Raw genomic sequence first — 24,709 nt, 5'->3', positions numbered from 1 at the left:
TGGGTAACCCTCAGAAAATCTGCTCTGCCATGTTTTTGTGCTATCATCCAGTCTTAAAACAATGTCCCACCTCAAAGACATAACAGAGTATCAGGGGAACCAGCCCTCAATATTTCAACATAGGTTCTTTTCTATTTTCCCTAAATGTCGGCTGGTCTGAGAAATACAGAGAAAGAGTACAAAAGAGAGAAATTTTACAGCTGGGTCTCTGGGGGTGACATCACATGTTGGCAGGTTCCATCATGCCCACCTGAGCTGCAAAACCAGCAAGTTTCTATTTTACTAGGAAAAGAACTCAGCGATATTTCTCCTCTTTTTCTGCAATAAAGAAAACATGACTCTGTTCTGCCCGGCCCCGCAGGTAGTCAGAACTTATGGTTACCTCCCTTGTTCCCTGAATATCGCTGTTATCCCGTTCTTTTTCAGGGTGCCCAGATTTCATATTGTTCAAACACACATGTTTTACAAACCATTTGTGCAGTTAATCATCACAGGATCCTGAGGCGACATACATCCTCATCTCACAGAGATGACGGGATTAAGAGATTAAAGTAAAGACAAGCATAGGAAATTGTAAGAGTATTGATTGGGGAAGTGATAAATATCCATGAAATCTTCACAATTTAAATTCAGAGATTGCAGTAAAGACAGGCGTAATAAATTATAAAGTGTTAATTTGGGGAACTAACAAATGTCCATGAAATCGTCACAATTTATGTTCTTCTGCCGCGGCTTCAGCCAGTCCCTCCATTCGGGGTCCCTGACTTCCCACAACAATTGAGAATAGATTGGGACATACTGGTGAAGTGCCATCATCATGACAATATAAATATTTCTATTTCCTCATTACATGGAAACATAATTTAATGTCACATCCTGATTAAATTATTTTTAAAAAAAGAATCGCAAGGAAGTTTCATAATCCTAGTAAGGGAACTGAAGCCTAATTAAGATTGGAATGTCAAATTATTAGAGTTTCAGCTATCTTCTTATCCTCCTAAACCAAACCATCATTTATTGACAGTCTAAGATAATAGAAAAGATAAAGGGCAAAATGTCCCAAAGTTTTTTTTTTTTTTTTTTCCTTCTTCTTCTTCTTCTTTCATTTCTAGCATTTACTTCATGTGGTTTTTTTTTTTTTTTTTTAGTAAGTTACAGTTATTCTGGTCATCAAAGTTTTTCCTTAAAAAACCTAACAATGCCTAACTTGAGTGATTCACAGACTTATACGAAAATTGAAATCATGTATATGTTAGAATGTTATGGAACTTAAAATTACATATCTATGGAAAAACTTTATTATGATAATTTTATATTAAAAAATCAGTCACTTAGAAGAAAATGTTAAACTTTAATTACAATGATACTCATTTTCTGTACTGAGTTGTCAGGAGGTATATGTTGGAAACCAGGTTGGCACCACCATCAGAGCTGAGAATGATGACAATAGAAGTCTTCAGTGTAGTGAGGTACCAAGAATTGAGGAAATTATTTTCTTCCATGTATCTTACTCTGTGACAATTTTTTCTTATTTTTTTAAAATACAGCAAAACACACAAGAAAATACAACAATACGCTGATCTCTCACATTCTCACGGCTTGTCTTCCTACATTTATTTCAGTTCAGAGTACACTTTGTATATATCTCTTCACTTGTTAGTTCTGAAACAGTACCCTATTTCTTATATTTGTTTTAAACATCTCCAATACTGAATATTGTAGAAGCCTATTTGCCAGAAATATAGCACTTAAGCTGAAAGAAAATAATCTGTTTGGTTCTGACATACATCCTGACCTCAAGTTTTACGCTTCACGTCTAATTTCCAAGGTTTTGGAACTTCATATATGGTAATTATCAGAAATATGACAAGAAAAAATTTTGTGTAAAATATAGAATAAATTTCCAGGGTTAAGTGAACTGGATTTTCAGGATCAGTTCTGCAGTCAATTGAATTGACATTTTTAAGACTGTTTTATTATACAAGTGACTCTTACATAAGCAAAACCATTTAAAAAGTGGTTTCTTTTTAATGTAATTATAATGGAATCTCATAAACATAAAAGTTACAGTTTCATAGAAAGTAATGCTGTGTGTTTTACTAATGTGAATTGTTCATTCCTCTAAATGTCAGAAAAAAAATTCTGAAATCTCTACTAAAGAGAAGTTTTACAAATGGGCATTTTTTTCTCAGTATGCTCATATAATTAAATTGTAGAGGTTGGATCTCATTTAAAAGTCATTTACTTTACTTCAACAGTTAGCCTCAAATTGTGTGTGTCCCTGCATATGTGTATGTATGTGTGTGCATGCTCTGTCTATATATACACACACACACATATGCACACATAATTCAAAGACAAATACATAATATATATTATATATAAGTTGTGTAGTGAGTTGTTTTTCCTTTTCCTTTTGTTTTTGGACATTTAAAATTACTGCATGTAAAATGAAATTGGTATATAGTTATCTAATGTTTTAAAACTTGATTGTTCTTAAAGTATTGGTCATATACAATATACAACATATTCCAGATTTTGATATACAAAAACATAGTGTTTATACTCACAAAAATAGAACATGAAGCTGTAGGGTACTGAATCATATAATTTTTTCCAGCTTATAAAAATATAAACTATTACCATAATAATATTCATTAATAAAATGAAAATGCAAGTTTAAGTTTTTGAGTGAAAGTATGCTGTACTTCTCAACATTCTCATTAGTTACACAGTTATTAATATATTTGTTTCTAGTGTCTGTTCACATGAGCATAAAATAACCAGATAACTAAGAGCTAAAGTTGAGAAGAGAGTTTATTAACATTCATCTTGGCATCACTGACAAAAAGTAATATCTATTGTCTATTATTTTTTAGTTTCCTAGAGTTTCTTCATTAATGAGATTAAGATGAGCTATCGTAAGATATAAGAAGTGAGTTTGAGTCATCAAGAGTACATTGCATTCAGAATGGTTTTCATGTTAAGCCAATATCATTGCATTCTAATTTTTTCAAGTGTATAAATTATTAATTACACATATGTCACTGTGACTTTAAAAAGTATTGTATTCTCTAGAACTTCATTTTCTTTATCTACTCTGGATGCCTGGAAGACCACTTAACTTATACTCATTATTGTCTTTTTATTTTCTCTATTCTGGTGTTTGGTGTTCAGCAATGAGGTTGGGATCATCTAAAGGCAGGCCTTTGTCTTCTACTCAGTCATCATCATAAGTAGGAAAGATTTGTTCTTTATTTACAATCCCATTCACATATGGATATCAATTCATATGAATGGTTGAATTGGGTTGAGTTAAACTTCACTCTTTTAAGATCTTATGACTGTATTTGAGTGGCTTCAATTAATTATGACAATTTTCTATTTGAATATTATTTCCCAATGTAGGATACCAAATTGCATGTATTTTTCCTTAATGTATATATCTCCAAACAGAAATTCTCTGTTTACCATATAACAATAATCGACCTTTTTACATAATTCCCATTATTTCCCATTATAAAGCTCTATATTTTTATAGTGTTTTACAGTTTACACAGTCTTTCACTTAATCATTCACAAGCCTCTGAAACAGGATAATAGTTAACTCAATTTTAATCATGAAGCTATAAAAGTTCAGAGAATTAGAATGGCATCTAGGGCACAGCAAAAATGTGGCGAAACTGAGCTTCTGACCTAGATTTTATAACCACAGACCAGAGGTAATTTCTGGTCTACCACACCGACACCAAAGCCCAGTAACATTTCATAACAAATAATTCACACCCTATATTCTGTGTTAACAATGAGATTAAATCTACACAATAGTATGTGACAATTTCTCAAATAATTCAGCTAAATGTTCTTTCCTTAGCTACTGAAATCCTTATCCTAATATAAATTAGATGGTTACAGCAAATAAGATATTTCTCCTTTCATTCAGTACCATATTTTCTAGTCTTATTGCCTAACAGTCACTTGGCAAGTGACAACAATATGCCAGCATTTACCGGGCATTATGAGACTCTTATTTTTACATTGCTTCAGATACATCTCTCAGGGTTCCCAATCACACACATAAAAACACACACACAGGGACACATCCTTTTCAGTTAAATTCTGAGCCAGTAGAAGTTAGCATAATAATGAAAAAGTGTCAGAATGCAACACACACTGCCTGCCTTGATTTGCTTGAAAAGCAGTATCCACCAAATCACAGCCTTAAACATCTCCCATGTTTCTTAAGGTCTTATCCCACTCTTCTGAAATCATTTCAATTATATTTAAAATGCAAATGCTATTATTCCTTTCTTGTTCTTTATTATATCCAGCCAACTAACATGATTGTATTAGCTTTCATTGCCAACTTTCATACACCATCATATATACACACAATATACATTATTCATAATTAAAAAATAAACATACACTAACATAAAATAAATTGGTTTATCTATTAGTTGCCATATATATTTCACCTGCCTCCAGGCATCGTTGACCAGAAAGAGTTAAAAAATATGTTGAAGCTTTCATCAACTTTAATTTGATTAGGTCAACTGTAAATAAAACTTTAAATGGTGACTTGGAAAATAATTAGGGTTATTATTAGAACAGTTTGTAAGAGAATATATGTTGAATTGAAAATCTGAAGATTAATATTTAAAGCTAGTGCTTTAAAACTTTAACATGTTTAAACTAAATCATTTAGCTTCTTGCAGTGTGTTTAGCTTAGTTTATTTTAAGCTCCTTTAGATTTTATATTTCAATATAAATGCTAACACTATTTGCATTTGCATTTCTTGGGCATGTGGGTCATATCACAAATATCATTCCTACATTATGTAACTATGCTGTTGACATGAAAATAATTGCCTATGTCTGTTTATCATCCAATGTAGTAAATGTAATTGTGCATGAAGATAAAATAATTTAAAACATCCTCAGAGGGCAGAGTGAAAAGGCAGCTACCATCACTTAACCACTACTACCTCCTGCATGTATCTTGTAGACAACTAATCTCAATTGTAGTCATAAGCGAAGCTTCCTGGCAAATAAAGATATTTACCAGATCCCCAATCTGGTGACTGCTTGTAGAAAAATCTACTTATTGCCTGTAAATTACTACCTAATTTTTTTCTTGATTTTGTTCCTTTAGCTGACTGATCTAGGAATATTTCTTTGAGAGACTAATTTGTGAATTGAGATTGATAATTTAGGTTTGATCTCCAGAAATCCATTTTCTTAAGTTTTGATTTTTATATTTTTATGTTGATTTTAAATAATGCAATGGTGACAATTCAGATTAAGGGCTTGGGTGTATTTCCTTGACATAGTAACAAGTAAAATGCATCTGATTTTTCAATAAATTAAACTGTTCAAAATGGGCATAATTTGGCACACCCTGAGTTTCTACTGATGCTCCTGTATGGACAAGCGGAAAATATTTAAATATATTGACGTCCTGAACTATTATCTCTACTTAAAATTTAGCCATTGTTTTCCATAAAGAAGTGAATCCTCTCCCTGTCTACAAGTAGCTCCAAGGATTTCATGTCAGGAAATCACTACCATATGCATTGATATTTAGTAGTAAAATATAGCATAAATTCCTTTCATGTCATTATTTTAAATCATATAAATTCATAACATATTTACAATTATCGCATGTCCTTTTATAAAATAATTTAAGCAGTAGAGTGCTGGTAAATATTTAACAACTTGTTCTCCAGAGAAAAGGGTAGTGTTTGCTAATTACTGTTGTAGTCTTAAATAATCCCACCAAGGCTGACATCAACATACCAAAATGATATCACTGTACCTGGAGTTGGGAAGAGATATGCATAATTAGTTCTTGTGAGCTCATTCTAGTTGGTTTCAGTATAGCACTGAATTTAAGCAACTTGATAATATATATTTATTTAAATGATTTTTGGAGAATTTTCCAAATAGATTTAATATTAATTTTATCAATTAACTCTTCAATCTGTTTTTAAAACAAAGCATATATCTCAAGTATTGTCAGTCATCATATATAGCATTCGTTTTCAGAAGAAAAAAGAAAACTAAAATAAGCAACAGCAGAACATTTACTACTCTTACAATTAAGCCTAGATGACTTCATGTAAATACTACCTATATTAGGAACATTCTTCCAGCCATCTCAAGAAATTTTTTTAAATTAAAAAAAACACTGAATCAAATTTAATACTGCATTGATATAATCATCCGCACAGAAATAGCAATTGGGTATATGCAATAATTTTAAATTATTATTTAAACGTGAACCTTTCTTTTTCCAATCTATCACTGGTAAACATTTGAAAAAATTAATGAGAAAAAACACACATTTTAAAAGCAGAAAAAGAAGGGTGAATGATGTGTGTTCCTTTTCTAAAATACATCCACACCTCCGTTTAGTGATATGTGCAACAATCAGCAGTTTTGACAACATAATCCAAATGTACTAAACTATTTCATCTTCTTGCAGACAACAACGGAATTATTACAAACTGTATTCTCAGCACCTTGCTGATTTAACATCTATGTAATTCCTGCACCACATTCTGATTTTATTAAACTGGGTAAATACACTGCTTTTTTTTTCTTAATTTGAAAAGCTTGCATGTGTGATTAAAAGTTATGAACAGTATATTTCACTCTGTTATAATTTTTTAAAATATATATGCATATTAATACAGCAAGAAGCATATCTATATAGTTATAAAACAATGTTTACAAAACTTTATTCAAATTAAAGAACTGTTTGCAGGTAATCAAATTTATTGGATTATCTATTTTTATGAAGCTGAAGGTCACTTTTACATACTTCATTTCTAAAGTTGGGCTGCAAGTTTACAGAATCCTACGTAGTTCTTCCTTGTGTAATCAACATATTAATATTCTAATTTCACTGTCTGCCTTTCAAAAAGCACTTTTAGAACATGATTCTCTACACAGTGTTTACTATCTGTAAATGTATTAGGAACCCAACAATGATTTATTTTCAAAAGAGAAAGGAAGGAAAAAATAAATCCATTCTTACTTGAATATATATGCACATTAGACTAGTATTAACCTAGGAAAAATAATAGGTAGAAATATCATTTTGGTCATGAAAGTCATACTCTAAGCAGCTCATCTCAGACTTAAACACATGATGACTTGCAATTGCCTTCCTTCCTTTGGCAAATCTAAACCACATAGAAATCATACATTGCTTGGTTAATTCTTGAGGGACACATTTGCATCAGAATTTAAAGATGGATTTTAGTCTTTATAACATTATATTGTTTAAGATTTTTAAGAAATCAGTATTTTACTCAATATGTTTGCAGCAAGAAAGGTTGGGTTCTTGAAAGTCTTTGGAGCATGTAGAACTCATGACCTTGAAAAATAATTCTTGCATCAAAGAAAATCTCAATTCGCTCTGAAGTCTTTCTAAAATACAAATATTTTATTCCAATGTTTTGACATTCTAATGGCTCAGAAGAACAATTTATATGTCCTTGTAGCTGTGCTCCTCCTTGAGATGTGAACTGCAACAGGGCTCAATTGCTTTACTATTATTTCTCCATTTCCATGCTTCATTTCCTTCATGTAGCTCGGGCTGGAGAAAAATCAGCATGTTCTGATGAGTTTAATACTATGAGGCAGTATGATGGACCTGAATTTAGTGGAGATTGGAGCTCCAAAATAAATACAACACCATGTGTCAAATAAAAAAGAAAAGATATTCTCCTGTATGAATCAGAAGAGAGAATAAAAATCAATGAATAGACAGCAACTTTTTTTTTATCATACCTACACAAGCATCTCAAAACTATCACAAACTTCAAAAATTATTTACCTTTTTCTTATTTGGAACACTTTATAATTTATTGGAAAAACAATGGTTTATATTGCCTTAAACTAAATTTTACTGGCTTTTGTGGCAGGGTTTTCAGTTAGGAAGGAATTTCTGGGAATTTATATATTGCTAAATAAAATATTTCTGTTAGTCAAGAGCAACATAATTCTGTTGGATTCAATAATATAGTAAGCTATAAGCATCTCTGTAAATTAAATTTGTCCCAAGTTTTGATATGTAAGAAGTTCCAGGGTTTTTCAATAGCTCATCGTGTTCTCTTCCCCTCAATGACAGTACCATGAAGGTATGTACAGGGCATCTTTGACTCACTGACAACACAGGGCACTACTTTCTCATAGAGGTTTGGTGCCTTTGCAGGTAGATGAGAGTTGCTATCTATTCACAAACCACTGAGCATTTCTTTTGACCAAAAAACCTTCAAACGCTCAGAGTCTGCGGTCAGTGCAGTCCCTTAGATAAGTCCAATGAAGATATGCCTCACCAAGGCAGAAACCTAAACAATTAAAAATGGAGAAATATTTACAACCATCTTTCTCCAGCAAGTGGAGTTCTTGTTTTCTGTATGTAGTGGTTTATTTTATTTCATTTTATTTTATTTTTTGCTGTTACTTTTTCTTCAGTACATTTCAAATTAAGGTTCCAAGGCTATGAGTACAAACTCTCTTGGCCAGTCCCATACATGTCTGCGAGTCGTTTAAAGCGAGGTCCCCAGTCACTTAGGTAGTCATAGTTCTGATCAGAGTTTGAGCTGATGGAATCTAAAGAGCTGAGTGACTCAGCAACTGAGCCATTTCCTTCGAAAGCATACGTCTGCAGGGAGTCATAAGGAGGAGCACCAGGATCAACATCGGCTTCTTTTAATCTTTCCCAAATAAATTCCCTAAAGATGACATTATCTGGGATGCTTTTAAAAGCTGGTCGACTCAGGAACTGAATTTCTGGAGTCACATCCCTCCGGGTCTTGGTGTCTCGGATGACGTTGAGGTTTCTCAGTGCAGCCATGTCAAAGGCTTCCGTGTCCTCCTCTCCCCCGCCCTCGTCATCGTATCTCACAATATTTTCTCTGATGTCTCTTTCTTCGTCAAAAATAAGGGGCTCTTTTTTCCGTCTTCTCATAGTGACGATAAGGAGGATCAACACTGAAACAATGAGACAGGAAGAGAAAGTTTCAGTAAACTCACCCATTGCCCCAGGTCATGGTAAAATTAGGCCCAGGACACTGCGTTACAGGTTTTCTTCCCTTTAAAGAGAAATGAATTGGCCACCTACTTCCACGAGGATTCACAGCGGTGGATGTGCTAAAATTGCTAAAATGGCTTTAAAATAGAACACTTTTATACATCAAGGAACCCTTTTTCACACCTGTTCAGAACTGATGTCTTCCTCTTTAACGTAACCTCCAATGTATTTGATAGAAGAAATTGAAGGGCCAGTTCATAATAAACATAATCATTTCAAAGCCAGGAAACACAAAGGGATTTTTTTGAACTCCTTAATTGCTGGAAAGGCAAATTGAAATTCATAAATGTTTTGTGTCTAATTTAACAACTGCAATTTCAGAAAGAAATGGATTATGGCATTCAGTCAGGTTCTTTGAAGAAATGCCTACTCCTTCTCTATAAAAGTCAACTGTTAAATAAAATCCAGCATGTCAGGCCATTTACAAAGATTAAAAGCTTCTCTATAATAAATTGAGTCCCACTTTCATGTATAACATACTGAACTTGGTCTTTATCCATTATACCTACAGACAGAATACAAGCTGTGAGATTTTCAGCAACTGTCCAAGCTAAATTTAAGAAATGAATCACCCCTTTAATGTTAGGAATTTATCTTCCTATATCAAAACTGATAATTAAATCTTAAAGCAGGAGATTGCGCTGTAAAACAAATAAGAACAACTACACTGGCTATATGGGGAACCTAAATAAACAACGTATTCTGTGCATTGTTCACTAGTATACACAAATAAGGAAAGTGCTCCGGCCTCCGAGTGACTGCATGCTCCTTGATTTGGGAATACATTTAATTTCACTGCTACTTCAACTAAACTACAATGAAATAAAAAGGGTATTCTTGAATTTTGGAATTTAAAAATATGTAAAGCAATGAAGTACCTTTATTTGTCTACAAAATACCTTTTAACAACCTATATTGCATCAGCTTAAGATTTTTTTCTGGAAAGTCGGAACAGCCCAAAATGTATATTATATGGATTATTGTTTTTGGGCACGTTATTGTCATCATATTTTTAAAAGCAGGCATGAAATTTTTTTTTTTTTTTTTGGGGGGGACGGAGTCTTGCTCTGTCACCCAGGCTACAGTGCAGTGGCGCGATCTTGGCTCACTGCAAGCTCTGCCTCCCAGGTTCACTCCATTCTCCTGCCTCAGCCTCCCGAGTAGCTGGGACTACAGGCGCCCACCACCATGCTTGGCTAATTTTTTTTGTATTTTTAGTAGAGACGGGTTTCACTGTGTTAAGTCAGGATAGTCTCGATCTCCTGACCTCGTGATTCGCCCGCCTCGGCCTCCCAAAGTGCTGGGATTACAGACGTGAGCCACCGCGCCCGGGTGGCATGAAATATTTTTAAAGTATCTTGTAAACTTTTTACTCTGGCATTAGGAACACTTTTGAAAATAAAAATACAAAACCAAAAAGGGCATCAATGTCCTTAACTGCAGTAACTAGGGGTGAGGCATACTCCATCCCCCACCTCAGTGTACTTTCAAAAACCAAAAGACTGAGCACTTATTTAATTTTAAATAAAATGAATTCATCTTCAATAAAAATATATGCTTTCCTGAATGTCTATCGGCTATCTGTGTTAGCATCATCAACAGGAATGTGACTGATGAACAAACTGTACTGGTGATCTGTGGAAATAGTGGTGAAAACAACTTTTTGTGTGTGTGGCACTTTTTCCTTATCTTTCCCACTGGATCCTACTGTACTGCTCTTCTCATAAGCTTTACACCTTAAGGATGACCTACACTTCAGAAACTAATACATTTCTGAGCTTTTCTGGCCACCTTCTCATGCTGCATTGGCACAGATATGCCTGCTCTCTTTTTGCTCCTGTTTACTTCATTTGGATATTTTCAACTAGCTTCACCAAGAGGGCATATAGGTATTAGGTTGATGCAAAAGTAACTGGTGTTTGCAATTAATAGCAAAAATCGCAATTACTTTTGCACCAACCTAAGTTCAAAAGTTACTGCTTGTATATCTTTCTGTTCCCATAAGTAGTCTGGTATTCACCTTCCTTCCCTGTTAAGCGGATTGTCCTTTCTTGTCTACTTAGAATTAGCACTTTCACCACTCTAATGCCTTGCAGTTGTCAAGGTACATGCCAGAATGCTACAACAGGAGCTATGGCGTTGGTGTCAGAAACGCCTTGTCTAACCTTCCTACATATTAGTTGTGTGATGTTGGAACAAGTAACTTTCAAACTAACTGAAATTAGCAATATATGATAATCATAGTCCACATCAATCTTCACAGTGTGGACTGAAGAGATAAAGAACATTGGAAATAACATAAGTAGAGTTATCAGAATCCCAGTTACTTGTCAGTATGCAACAGAGCAGTTTATTTTTAAGGTAACAAGCAACGTAGAAAGTGTACCATATATGGCTAGACATATGTACCAAAGATTAAATGGGAAATAGGAAAGGCAGTACCGTGAGAAATGAAGGTCTGCACACAGGACATATTATTTAACACTCACAACAACTCTCTGGGGTAGGGGTTTTCCCATTTGATGGTTGTCTTAGACACATAAAATAACTGTCTAAATGTAATTAAATGCAGTAGTGAGGGGTGAAGCATACTCCATGTCAGTCTGTCTTCAAAACCCTCACGCTGTTTATAATACTGTATGTGTAGTACTTTCATAGAAGGTGATTAAAAAACAAAGGCTAAGGGTGACAAGTATGAAAGCTCAAAAGGTAATTGCTTGCTCAAGAAAGACAACAATTTTTAAAATACATGGATGAAAAAATCATTATGTTATATTTATATACAACTTTAGTTTCTGAAATTTTTTACATAGTTCCCCCAAAATGAAAGTAACTGCAGTAGAAAGAAAGTAGAACCCAGTAGAACTTCTTAGTGAGAAATCAAATAAAGGAAAGCAGGGAATGAAGAGGGATGTTGAGAGAAAATAGTGATGGGATGCACAGATGGAGGCAGGTAGAAATAAGACATCTGTTACACATGTTGAACAGCAAAATTAAGGAGGAGAAAGGTCCAATTGAGAACAAAAGGATGTAAGAAATGAATGAGTATGAGAGTCAGTAAGGGTATAAAGAGGGTAAGAATTACATAATAATTAGATGCTCTTTTAAATCAATGTCTAAGTAGACAAAACCATTCCAAAATTATCAATTCTTTAATTATAATAAATGTTGTCATAAATATATACCTATATATAATATATATCAATTATTTCTTATATTCGATTGTAAATGTATTTCATGCTACCGATAAACTTGACTTTTGATTCTCAAATCTTCAATCAAAGTAAAACTCTAAAGTACCTGTGGGTATATCAGCCCTAAGGTACAATACACATCAAGGATATTAATGTCTTATGCAGTTCGCTTTATTTCCCAATCTTGTCCAAGGCAAAGAAAAACATGGTATTTTGGAAGGTCAGATAATTTAACACTTGAATGACCTCAGAAAGTATTAATTTCTAGCTATGTAAGTGCATATAAAAAATAGAATTTAATGTTTATATAGAACAAGAATTAACTGCTCTTCATAGACTATGGTGTTAATCACTGTATTAAGAAGAATACTCTGCCTAAATAAGCATAAGATTATATATTTTAAGAGGTTTTATCATTTCTCTTTTCTGTCATATGACCTCTACTTCTGAGTGGAAATAGAAGAAAAGATTTAGTTCTAGCTGAAACCTAGTCATATTTGACACTTAGATTGTTCTGGTTGTTCAGGAATTTACATATCTGTTTAACAAAAATATGTTAACCATTTATGATATGCACTAGGTATTGTAGTGTAATGTTGCACATAGAAGCAGACATATAACATTTACTCATGGACCTTACAATTCATTGGGACCAATAGGTATTGATCCAAACATTAAAATAAATAAATGTAAAAGTGGAATTGTAATAACTGTTCCAAAAGAGGGAAACGTGATCTTAAAAGAAATATACTAGGGGAAATAAATGTAGATGAGAAAGACTTAACTGCTGATAACTGGAGGCTGAGGGTAGGGATGGGAAGGAGATGTGATATGGAGGAACATGCTTGGTAGGGTGACGACAGTGAGCAGATATTTGAGGCCAACGTGACTGGAGGACAAAGAAAGAGGTGAGGTAAGGGTGGAGCTGTAGGCATGAGTCAGACCCTACAGGTCCAAGAACAAATGTATTTTAAGGACTGCATGATATAATCAGATTGTTTAAAAAAAATTAAAAATCATTCTTACTGGACCAAGGAGAGGAAGATAGGGGAGTCGATGTCAGAAAATAAGTTAGAGTGCTATTACAGCAGGAAAAGCACGATGCAGGCCTGAATTTCTGGTTTTGGAATTCAGTCTTACAACACTCAATTCAACATTTTCTGAGCATCCTAGCAGATAGGAAATAGTGCTACTTGCACTTGGCAGAAGCATATCAAGAGAGGGTTCCTACAAGAAAGCAGTTCCAACACTGTAGACCGTATATTCACAGATAAATATAGTATGAATCTTAGTGCAATACATTGTAAGAAGATACAGACATGCATAGGTGCAGAGAAATATGCAGAAAAGAGAATTACAAGAATACAATTACATAAAATTACAACACCCTACTGTGAACTATGTCACAAATTTTGATGTAATTCTTTACACTCTTTTGAACTGATGTGTTGTTAGCTTTATTTTTGTTTTATTTTTAGTGTTTGGAGACAGAGTCTCACTTTGTCACCCAAGCTGAAGTGCAGCAGAAGGATCTTGGCTCACTGCATCCTCGATCTCCTGGGCTCAAGCAATATTCCTGCCTCAGTACCTCCAAGAAACTGAGACTACAGGCATGCACCACCACACACGGATATTTTTTGTACAGACAGGGTTTCACCATATTGCCCAGGATGGTCTCAAACCCCTTGAGCTCAAAAGAGTTTTGCCATTTTGCCCAGGCTGGTCTTGAGTTCCTTGAGCTCAAGTGATCCTCCTGCCTTGGCCTCCCAAAGTGTTAGGATTACAGGTGTAAGCCACCACGCCCAGCCTCTTGTCAGTTTTAAATTAGTTTTAGTTGTCCAGCAATTGGATAGAATCATTCTCTCAAAACCAAGATAAATAAAAGGAAGGGAATATGAAGAAAAATATTGATGTGCAAACACACACCATACCACAAATCAGTGAGCACCTTTCTTCTCAGCTATAGTGTGACCTTTGGCAGATGTCTATTTGCACAGTAAAGTGGAGCATGATTTCTACTGGACTATCGTCAAGTCCTATGGTCCTAACCAATCTTCCCACTTGATGATAACCATGGACTTACTGGTCTCTACAATTAAGCATCCCTTCTTTCCAATGAATGTATTCTATTAGGAACTGTCCTATCCTCTTAAAGATGGCAGACACTTTAGAAGTCACCTAGATTTGCTTTACAGCAGGGATGTCCAATCTTTTGGCTTCCCTTGCCCACACTGCAAGAAGAATTGTCTTGGGCCACACATAAAATACACTAACACTAATGATAGCTGATGACCTAAAAAAATTGCAAAAATATTTCCTAATATATTAAGAAAGTGTACAAATTTGTGTTAGGCCAAATTGAATGCTGTCCTGGGCCACATGTGGCCTGTGGGCCTCAGGTTGAACAAGCTTGCTCCACAGGCATGTGTAGTGTTCAGCTTGTCTTGAGTTCAAAACCTCATTGTCATCCTGAGTCCCCTACTCTGGATGTTCTGTGCCTGGAAATGCCAGAATTCTCAATATTCAGTTTTGGCACCCAGAACTAGCAGAATTCTGCCGAAGAGATCTGATCACCACAAAATGATACCATTGCTAAATAAGGCTATATATATACACACACACACACATACACATACATATATAGTTATAAATATATATACCCTTTATATATATGCCTATATATGTATATACATATAAAATACATGTATTTAAAATTTTTAATTTTTATGTAATTAAGGAGTAGAAGTACAGACTTTTTACATGCATTTATTTGCAGTGGTGAAGTCTGGACTTTTGGTGTACATTACCCAAATAGTGAACATTGTACTCAACTGGTAGTTTTTCAACCCTTTCTCCCCACCAACTCTCCCACCTTCTGTAGTTTCCAATGTGTGTTATTCCATCGTGTTATATCCATGTGTACCCATGGATTTAGCTCCCACTTATAAATGACAACATTGAAGACTAGGACAGCTATAATCAGTTTAATGATTAGTGTACCTATAAGGTATACTTGAAAAATAATCTGATCAAAATAAAAAATCTGCCAGCACAATCTGTATACTATTTCAATAATTTATTTTAAACAATCATCCACATTGACATGCAAGTATAACTTAGCCTTCCAATAACTTTCTATTTTGTATTTGGCTTTCTAAGGCTACTTATATTAAAGAGAAAGTAACTCCACTAATGTATTGTTTTTTTTAACATATTTAAAATGTTGAATCTGGTATCCTTTTAAAATCACTCAGTCATGTAAATTACATCCCACTAGGTTTTTACCTAGCCTAAAACTCTGTAAAAAAAAGTTTTTTTTAAAACCAAGTCACATTAATTTATATTTGTATCTGTTAAATATCACTTTCTTAAGTTTGATCCATTGTTTAGTGGCTATTCCCACAGGTTTAAAGCCTAAATTCCATTTAATTCAATAATATTTTTAATGAGTACTAATTGCTAAGACTGTAAGCCATATAAAGGGCAGTGACTTTGCTTTCTACAGATTTACCCTAAGCATAAAGAATAATACATGATAGTAAGTATGTGCTCAATAAATATCTGTTAAATGGATTAATAAATTATAGGCAAGGAAATGTGACTAGAACTATGTAGACCTGTTGGACTTGCCATCAACAAGACCAACAGTTTGAATAAACTATGAAGTTTATTAAATATTATAGAATGAATTAAATATATAGCAATATAAAATATGCTAGGAAAATATGTATGGGAAAGGGATTATTTCTGCCCAGGATCCTCAGAGAAAGTCCAACATAATAGATGACATTTGAAATGTGACTTGAGGGATGAGTAAGTCTTTAACATCATCATCTATATGGTCTCTTATGAACAATCATCATTTCTAACTAGCCATAAAATAGTTGTTTAAATTTCCATTGTCTACCATAGTTGCCACTAGCTACATGTGGCTATTGAACACTTGGAACGTGGCTATTCTTCTTTGAGATATGCTCTAAGTGTAAAATAAATATATGATGTTCAAGACTTGTTTCTTTTTTTAAAAAGTGAAATATTGTCTCAATAATCTTCATGGATTACATATTAAAATGATAATAGTTTGGTATGGTGTGTTTGAAATATATTATTAGCATTCATTTCAATAGGTTCTTTTTACTTTTTCTAATAAAGTTACGTGAAAATTTGAAATTACATATGTGTTTCACACTGATGGTTCACAATAACTTTATTTTGGACAACGGATCTAAACAAAAGACTCAAACACCAGAATGATCCAATTACATATGGTCTTAGAGGTATTCTCACATTTATTGTCAAATGACATATTGAAGACTAGGACAGCTATAATCAGTTTAATGATTAGTGTACCTATAAGTATACTTGAAAAATAATCTAATCAAAATAAATAATCTGCCAGCACAATCTGTATACAATTTCAGTAATTTATTTTAAACAACCATCCACATGGACATGTAAATATAACTTAGCCTTCCAATAACTTTCTGTTCTGTGATTCTTCACCATGTATTGATCCTGTTGATTTACATGAAGTTTATTAAAAATCTATCAGTTTTTTTCTACTGAGCACTAATTAAGTTTTAGTAATTTTTTTAATTTCAAAAATTGTTTGTTTTTTAAATTTATTTTTAATTTTTAGACATTTTAATTTTTTAAAATTAATTAATTATTTATTTTAATTTTCCTCGCTCTGTCACCCAGGCCGGAGTGATCATGGCTCACTGCAGCCTCAAACTCCTAGGCTCAAGCAATCCTCCTGCCTCAGCTTCCCGGGCAGCCGGGACTTTGGGTGCACGCCACCATGCCTAGCTAACTGGCTTGTTGCTCAGGCTGGTCTCAAACTCTGGCTTCAAGTGATTCTCTGGCCTCGTCCTCCCCAACTGCTGGGATTACAGTCATGAGCCATTGCTCCCAGCTTCTTTTCCTTTTAATATTGAACTGAGCTTGAATGTTGTTGGCTTCAGATGGATCAGAAATAACCATGATGAAGAAACATGGTATCCTCACTCTTTTCAGGGTCAACTTGAAACCCTCTCCACTGCCTCCAGACACACTATTCCATCAGAGCTCAAACAGGGAGGACATTAAGTGGACACAGTTTCCTGAAATTTTCCAACCAACAGTTTATCTTCATATACCCTCAATATTATTAACTTCTATGTAAAAGTAGCCTACTCCACATTGCCACTTTCTTATATCCTGATTGCTCTCAAACCAGAGCAATCTGAGTTTTCCCTGCTATTTCCCTGGGACAAAGGCTACCAATGACTGACATTTTGCTAAATCCAATGAACACTTTGTGACCCTTTTTTTATATGGCATGTGTGTCCTATTTGACACAGAACTTCATGGGGAATTGTGCGGGCCAGCTCTCTTGAACTTACCCAATAGTAAACAATGCAGCTGCTTGCAGCCAGTTTAAAAGAAAAAATAAATTTATTTTCTTATTTCAAACCATTTTTTTTTTTTTTTTTTGTAGCTGCTCTCTTCTAAGAAGTACTTACAGTAAATCTTCCTCAAGTTCCATACTTGGCTTCTGGGCTTTTCACCCCACATTCTTCCTAGGCAAGCCCAGTGAAACCCCAGGTTCAACTGCCTCTTGTATGGCAAGAGCTGATGTCTCTGACATCTAAATCTCTCATTTATCTCTTTGGATAACCAGACCGTATTTCAAAATGACTACTCTTATTTTTGATAATACAAATATAGACACTCATCAGCATATAATAAATGTTCAAAACGGTAATTATTATCATTGTTATGATTTGTTATGACCACTTCCTTTACTGATAACAACATTCTGTCCAATGGCTCTCACTCATACACCATTCAAAATCTGTAAGTTTAATCTCATTAATGTTCCTCTGATTGGTTTCCTATCTTGTGTTCTTTTCTCAAGTAAGAGAATACCCAAACCAGAAACTCCAAGTCACCTTTGACTCCAGCTTCTTCATTTCCTCTTTGCTTCAACTCTCCATCACCATATGTTCCACTCAACCAATTCTTCTTACTCACTGTAACCCATGGAATACGTCTCAAGTCCCGTCCCTCAGTCCACGGCTCCTGTCTATTTAAGGACCTCATCTGCGTTGAATCCCTGTTATTCCATTTCCTGGATGTATGCAGGTAGGTGAGATCTTTTACTTCTCCTTGCCTCAGTTTCCTGCTCTCCAAAATGAAAATAATAGTCTTTACCTCTTTGAAACCACTTCATAGTAACTTTATGAAGATTAAGTGAGTGTCTAATTGTAAAGGGCTTAAGTAGTGTGACCCACATAGGCAACGTCTGTTTTTATTCAATAATAGGTCCTACACTGTGGAATTTCTACAATAAATTCATACGATTCAGTTCCAAACTTTTTGGGTCTCGCTAAAATTTGAGTCATGTAACTCACACACAGATAAAATGTAAACTTTACCATGCTCTCACTTGTGATTTTGATGACCTCCTGTAATGTAGTTAATTTATGTTATCTACTCTATTCTAACTGATGGTAGAATAATGAATTATAGAGGATACTGGACCTATTCTTGAAGGGATTAAAATATGTGGATAAGGTTGCAAAATTTACTGTAGAGTACAATAAATAATATTTATGGATTAAAAATATTATCTCTATATGTGCCTATGACAGGACCCAATAATATACCGGTTAAGAAGACAGACAGACTTGAAGATCACTACATTGAAAAGCTTTTATATTTGAGCAAAACAAACAAACTTATATAGTTACAAGTTGTGATAAGCACTACAAAAGAAATAAATACTATGATGGAGAATAATGGTGCTTAGGACACTCCTCCTGGGGAAATAACACTGAAGCTGAGGCATTAAAGATAATCCAAACTTGACAGGTGAAGGAATGCAGCAAGAACGTTTCAGGAGGAGGGTAGCACACTTGAAAATAGTGGGAAGAAATGCACTGTGGGTCCTCCTACTGGATGAGAGAAGGATCCGACAGCCTGATACCTTACAGAGGTAAGCAGGTGGCCGAACATGCTTGCTTTGTGGACCATGATAAACATTTGGATTTCACGCAAGTGCATCTGATTCTTTTGAAATGTTTCAAGCAGAGACGTAAAATAATTTATGTCTTACAAAGGAAAATGATAGGAAAAATGCAGGAGTACCAGCACCATCTGGTTGTGATCAGAAAAGGATGTCATCAGAAGTGGCATTTAAGCAAAGATCTGAAGGATGAGTGGAAATCAACCTGTCATTTTGTCTGGATTTATGTGTTATGGAATCTGAGGCTCATGCAGATCCCCAGTAATACAAGGCTAAAATTTTATCTCGCACTTAGGGACCCATTCTACTACTTTTGCAAAGGATAACTAAAGATTCATAATTGGTATGATCCAAGTGAGTGATTGAGATATTAACTGTAACATTTAACTGAATTTTAAACTGATAAATAAAATATCTCTGACATCTCGTCTGCAATATTTTCTCTATCTACCTTTAGTCATTATTCTAATTTGTTTTCTTAAGCCATTATATAGTTCCATGGCTATTAACCTGAAAACATCATTTAAATTCTTTTAATTTGTGACACATCCATTTTCCTGAAGAGTTAAAAAGATAGACCAAATCTCAGAAAAAATGTCCTAAAAATATAAAGTCTTGGGATTCAGAAAAAACAGGGTCTAATGGAGATACTCCTACGGGTAATAAAAATAAGTCAAATCAATTATTCTTTTATCATTCATACTTCATTCATCATGCATGTATGGAATGTTCTGTATGTGTCAGATCAGCATCTGATTAGCTGATATAAATAATGATAAAATAATGCTTTTAGACTGCCTCTAAGAGCAGTCTACTGGAAGAGACGGACAAGAAGAAAAACCAGTGAAACAGACAAGTCAGCCGTGTCAGATGCTCAAAGACTGCTAGATACAAGGTGTTGCGGGGTCCTTAGGAACAGCACCCAACCTGGACTCAGAAACCAAAGAAGTGAGTCTTGAATTAAAAAAAAAAAAAAAAAGTGACCCACTTGTAGATTCTGAGAAGAGGTATTCCAGGCAGAAGACAAAGCAGAATGAGTCTTAGAGAAAGCAACTCATGAAATTTGACTAAAGTACACCAAGTAAGTAGAGAAAAATAAGGTTGAACTGGATGAGAGCTGTCTGGTCCTGGACAGTCTGTTATTTTAGTCCATAGACAATGGGGTTTCATGAAAATATGATTTTAAGCTGGGGTGTGTCAAAATCCCATTTACGTTTTAAAAGCTTACTCTGCAATACTGATGGATTGGTTCTGATAGAGAATGGTAGAGTTGCCACAATTCAAGAGGAAAAAGAAGGACCCTGGACAAATATCAGGTGCAACAATAAGAGACAGAAACAAATTGATCCAAGGCCCAACAAACTAAAGTTAACAGTATGTGTGGACTAACTGACCCTGGAGGATGCAAGTGAGAAGAGAGAGGCCTGACTGATTCCACTCAGAAAAACATATAAATGGGGTTCAATAAGGAAAAGAGGCAGGAATGTAGGAAAATTGCTCAGGATTGATGTTTTTATGGAGATTTCTAGTTTCAACTCTCCAATAGAACAAGGAAGCTACATTGGTCGACCTGCTGTGATAGATCATATATGCTTCAAGGGGCTAATTCTTTCCAGGTCTCAAGAAAAGGAAAAGTTTAACTAAAATGGATCTTTTCCCAAAACAGATATCGCAAAATTCATTTCCTTTAAATGTGTGAGAGAGAATGATTTCACCTTAGTCTCAGTTAATATAGAAAAAAAATTCCTGAGTACAATGAATGGTTTATGCACAAAGACAATTTGTGTATTAGATTTTGGTTGTACTGGAATATAACCTCAAATTTAACATACACCCTTCTAAATGTGTTTTCTAAAGACTGGAAGAAATTGGAAGATACTCAGAGTTAACTGGATAAATAATAAAGCCACTATGTGAAACGCGGCAAAGATACTCCTGCACCAAATTTGGCAGTGCCCAGGCTGTAATATCCACAGACCTATTGGCATTTCCTAGAAATGGAGGGTTCTTTCACATGGGGAAACACATATGCAAAAATACCTTATAAAGAACATTTAGGAAGCAGGCTTCCCTGTGTTTGGGTCCTGACTCTGACACTCTTTCGCCCTATAACTTTTTGTGTATTTCCTCTAAGTTGTAGTCTTCTTATAAAAAATGTGGGCATAGTAATACTTGCCTAGGAAATTTGTTATGAGCATTAAATTAGATAATGCTTGTAAGGCACTTAGGCTGATGTCTAGCACATAGTACAAGCTTATGAAATGCAATTCATTTTTTATTATACTCATGCTTGTTTGAGAGAGGAACACATCTGCTACCATAAATTAGCCAACTGTAGTCTGCACATTATTATCTCTAGGGCTGCTATGCCAATTATGTTCTATCATTATAGATTATGATGGGGATCAATTTTTTTTACATAGTGCTAACGCTTTTTTTTTTCTACGCAATTTAACATATTTTTTCCTTCAGTAATGCTCACTATCACTTGCAAAAACAAGAAAATATTTTTCTGTTGGAAAAAAGTCATGAATAGCCACAGTTACTGGTGACCAAATATAGTTTAGTACTTGGGAGATCAGGGAAGAAAAGTGAAAAGATGCATGGCAGCTAACTGTCAAGCTGACCATCATAGACAGACTGGAAGAGACTGAATCCCATGCAGTGAACAGCAGGTTTCTACAAACACCTTATTAAACCTGAGTTTATGAAGTTGGGCCGGTCTAACTAATTCCAATTGTTTCAGAAGAGCAAAGAGCTGGAACGAATGCTACAGGACTTCAATTACTGCGACCTCGAAGTCCAAGTACAGAAACACCCAAAACTTAATATAGTAAATTCAGTGGCAGCTTTCTTGTGCAAGAAACAGGTTTTATTTTTGTGTGTGCGGAGGAAAAGAAAAAATTTAGCTGTAATATTTTCAGAATAGGAGTACAATATTTAATATTGAAACCATATTTTTAAACAAAACAGCTGAAATTCTTCCCCTTTATTAAAAAAATCTACTGAATAATCTAATGTCTTAGTCATTCATAGATTTTTTTTCTTTAAAGTATTTTTAGCCTGGTAGAAGAATAACTGTATATGTCTGTAAGTGTGAATTTAACTATGATAAAAATGCATAATTAAATTGGTATTGATGTTACTCATGGGTTGTAATTTCTACTCAAAATTTAGAATACCAGAATATCTTGCCATATATTGATGGACTTTTTCTGCATGAAAAATAATTGAGGCATCTAATTGATTATTTTATGATGAAATGTGAGTATAGCAATAACGTATCTCATTCAAACTGTACTCACTGTAAATAAAGGAATTCCATGTTCTAAGTTTTGGATTTTTTTTTTTTTTCATTTAGAGAATTCAGGTGCAAATAAATTAGAGAGAGAGGTGAGAGCAAGAATGAGAAATTAGAAAGCAGTTCATCCATAAAGTTAGAAGAATACAGATAGAGATGAAGACTGACAAATACAAATACAACTCCAGGTAACATGAATTATTTCAGCAATATATAGGAGTAGACATTCTTTTTTTTTTGAGACGGAGTCTCACTCTGTCCACCAGGCTGGAGTGCAGTGGCGCCATCTCGGCTCACTGCAAGCTCCGCCTCCTGGGTTCACGCCATTCTCCTGCCTCAGCCTCCCTTGTAGCTGGGACTACAGGCGCCCGCCACCACGCCCGGCTAATTTTTTGTATTTTTATTAGAGACGGGGTTTCACCGTGGTCTCGATCTCCTGACCTTGTGATCCGCCGGCCTCGGCCTCCCGAAGTGCTGGGATTACAGGCGTGAGCCACCGCGCCCGGCTAAGAGTAAACATTCTTATACTTTCAAGATGTATTTCTTGTGCGGTTTAATAAAAATCAGTGATTGAGAATAAGGAGACCTAGAATCTTATCCCATCATATCCTCTAACTGTACTCCTACAAATCCTCAAACCTACCCTATACCTCAAGTTCTCCCTCTGTAAGGTTTGGGTTAGCATGGATACCTGGGATGCCTTCCAGCATTAAACTTCCGGTAACGTCAGTGCATCACCATCCGTCATGTTACAAGTAGCTTTAATTTGTCACATCACTGGAACACAGACTTAACATGTAGTCAAGTACTTTTATTTTTTAAGAGTCTAAAGTCTGGGTACTCTATAGTTTCATTCTTAACTGAACTTGATTTTCAAGTTGTTATTCCCATCTCCACCTCCTCACCTTGCTATTTCCTAGTAATATTTGTTCAGAAGTCTTAAAAGGTTTGAGCTACAAATCCTGACACCTAATGCCTAGAAATGAGATTCACACCACTTTCTGAGGTGTCATAAAGAATGAATTGTGTACTAGAACTCCATTTTCATGTCAGGCTGCAGGCCTCACTTGCACCCCCTGTGAATACTTAATCTCATTGACTTCAGCACTTATTGTGTGAAAATCCAGAGACTACAATACTGGCGACAAAAGTAAAAACGTCTAAAAATTCCTGATTATCTGCTTTTAAAAACTTGGGAAATAAGACACAAAGAGACCACATTTCTGGGCTAAAATGCTAGCATTTGATGATACTGATTATTGTGCGGTCACTGTAGAAATGGAAGCTGCAGGCAGAAGTCCCTTGTTCCAAACTGTATTTCAGTATGATAGACTTTGTTTTACTTAAGGTTTTGGAGACTTGAAGTAACTCTTAAAAAATGAACGAAATATAGGACACAAAAAGACTGATCCTTAGAAGTGGAAGAGGGATTCCAAATTTGGTGTCTACTTAAGCAATACATTCAAATTTAGCAGAAAGAGTAGCCATACTTAAATTCTGACAAAATCCCTCAAACCTTTATGCACAGACACACACACAAACACACACGCACATACTGTATATGTATACTTGTATATAGTATATCTAATAATGAAATCTAATAAATCTCTATTTCAGTGACTTTCAGTAATAATTAGCTGATAATTTTTAATTAATTAGAATCATCAAGCAACCTAAACCGCAAAAAAAATAAAACCCAATTCAAAGGTGAAAGTATTTACTAAAGTGAAGCAGACTTCATCAGACAGCCTTAAAATAATCAAAAATCAATTCATTACTGAGGATCATTAAAACTGGGGAAATACAATCTTATTCCTTTAAGGCATAATCTAAGTTGTTTATGATAAACTGACCAAACTTAAAAAGTCTTCCACACATCATCTACTTGTCCTCTCATTATTCTTTCTGATTCTGTGCCTTCAAGCTAAAGACATTCTAAACATGAATGGAATTTTAAAATCTTCTAATGTAGGTTATTCTGCTACTACAAAATAAATACTCAACTTACATCTTTTTTGTTAAGTTTTAGATTTCAAAATTTAAATCTTTTACTTCCCTGGGCCACACTGAAAGAAGAATACTTGTCTTAGGCCACATAT

At 34.6% G+C, this 24,709-nt stretch overlaps 1 protein-coding gene across 2 annotated transcripts in view; it reads right to left on the bottom strand.

The window, feature by feature from the left end:
• Positions 1 to 8,135: 8,135 nt before the first annotated feature.
• CDH7 (cadherin 7, type 2) overlaps positions 8,136 to 24,709 on the bottom strand; it is a 138,762-nt gene continuing 122,188 nt past the window's right edge. For both annotated transcript variants that reach the window (XM_011944072.1, XM_011944071.1), the window contains exon 12: positions 8,136 to 9,006. In XM_011944072.1, coding sequence (XP_011799462.1) covers positions 8,513 to 9,006 — 494 coding nt within the window. In that variant the 3' untranslated portion in view covers positions 8,136 to 8,512. The remainder of the gene's footprint in view (positions 9,007 to 24,709) is intronic.

Source organism: Colobus angolensis, unplaced genomic scaffold (genome assembly GCF_000951035.1).
Source record: "Colobus angolensis palliatus isolate OR3802 unplaced genomic scaffold, Cang.pa_1.0 Scaffold225, whole genome shotgun sequence".
In the NCBI taxonomy this organism is placed as follows: domain Eukaryota; kingdom Metazoa; phylum Chordata; class Mammalia; order Primates; family Cercopithecidae; genus Colobus; species Colobus angolensis.
Note: the sequence above shows the minus strand (reverse complement) of the source record. Positions and strands in the feature narration are given on the sequence as shown.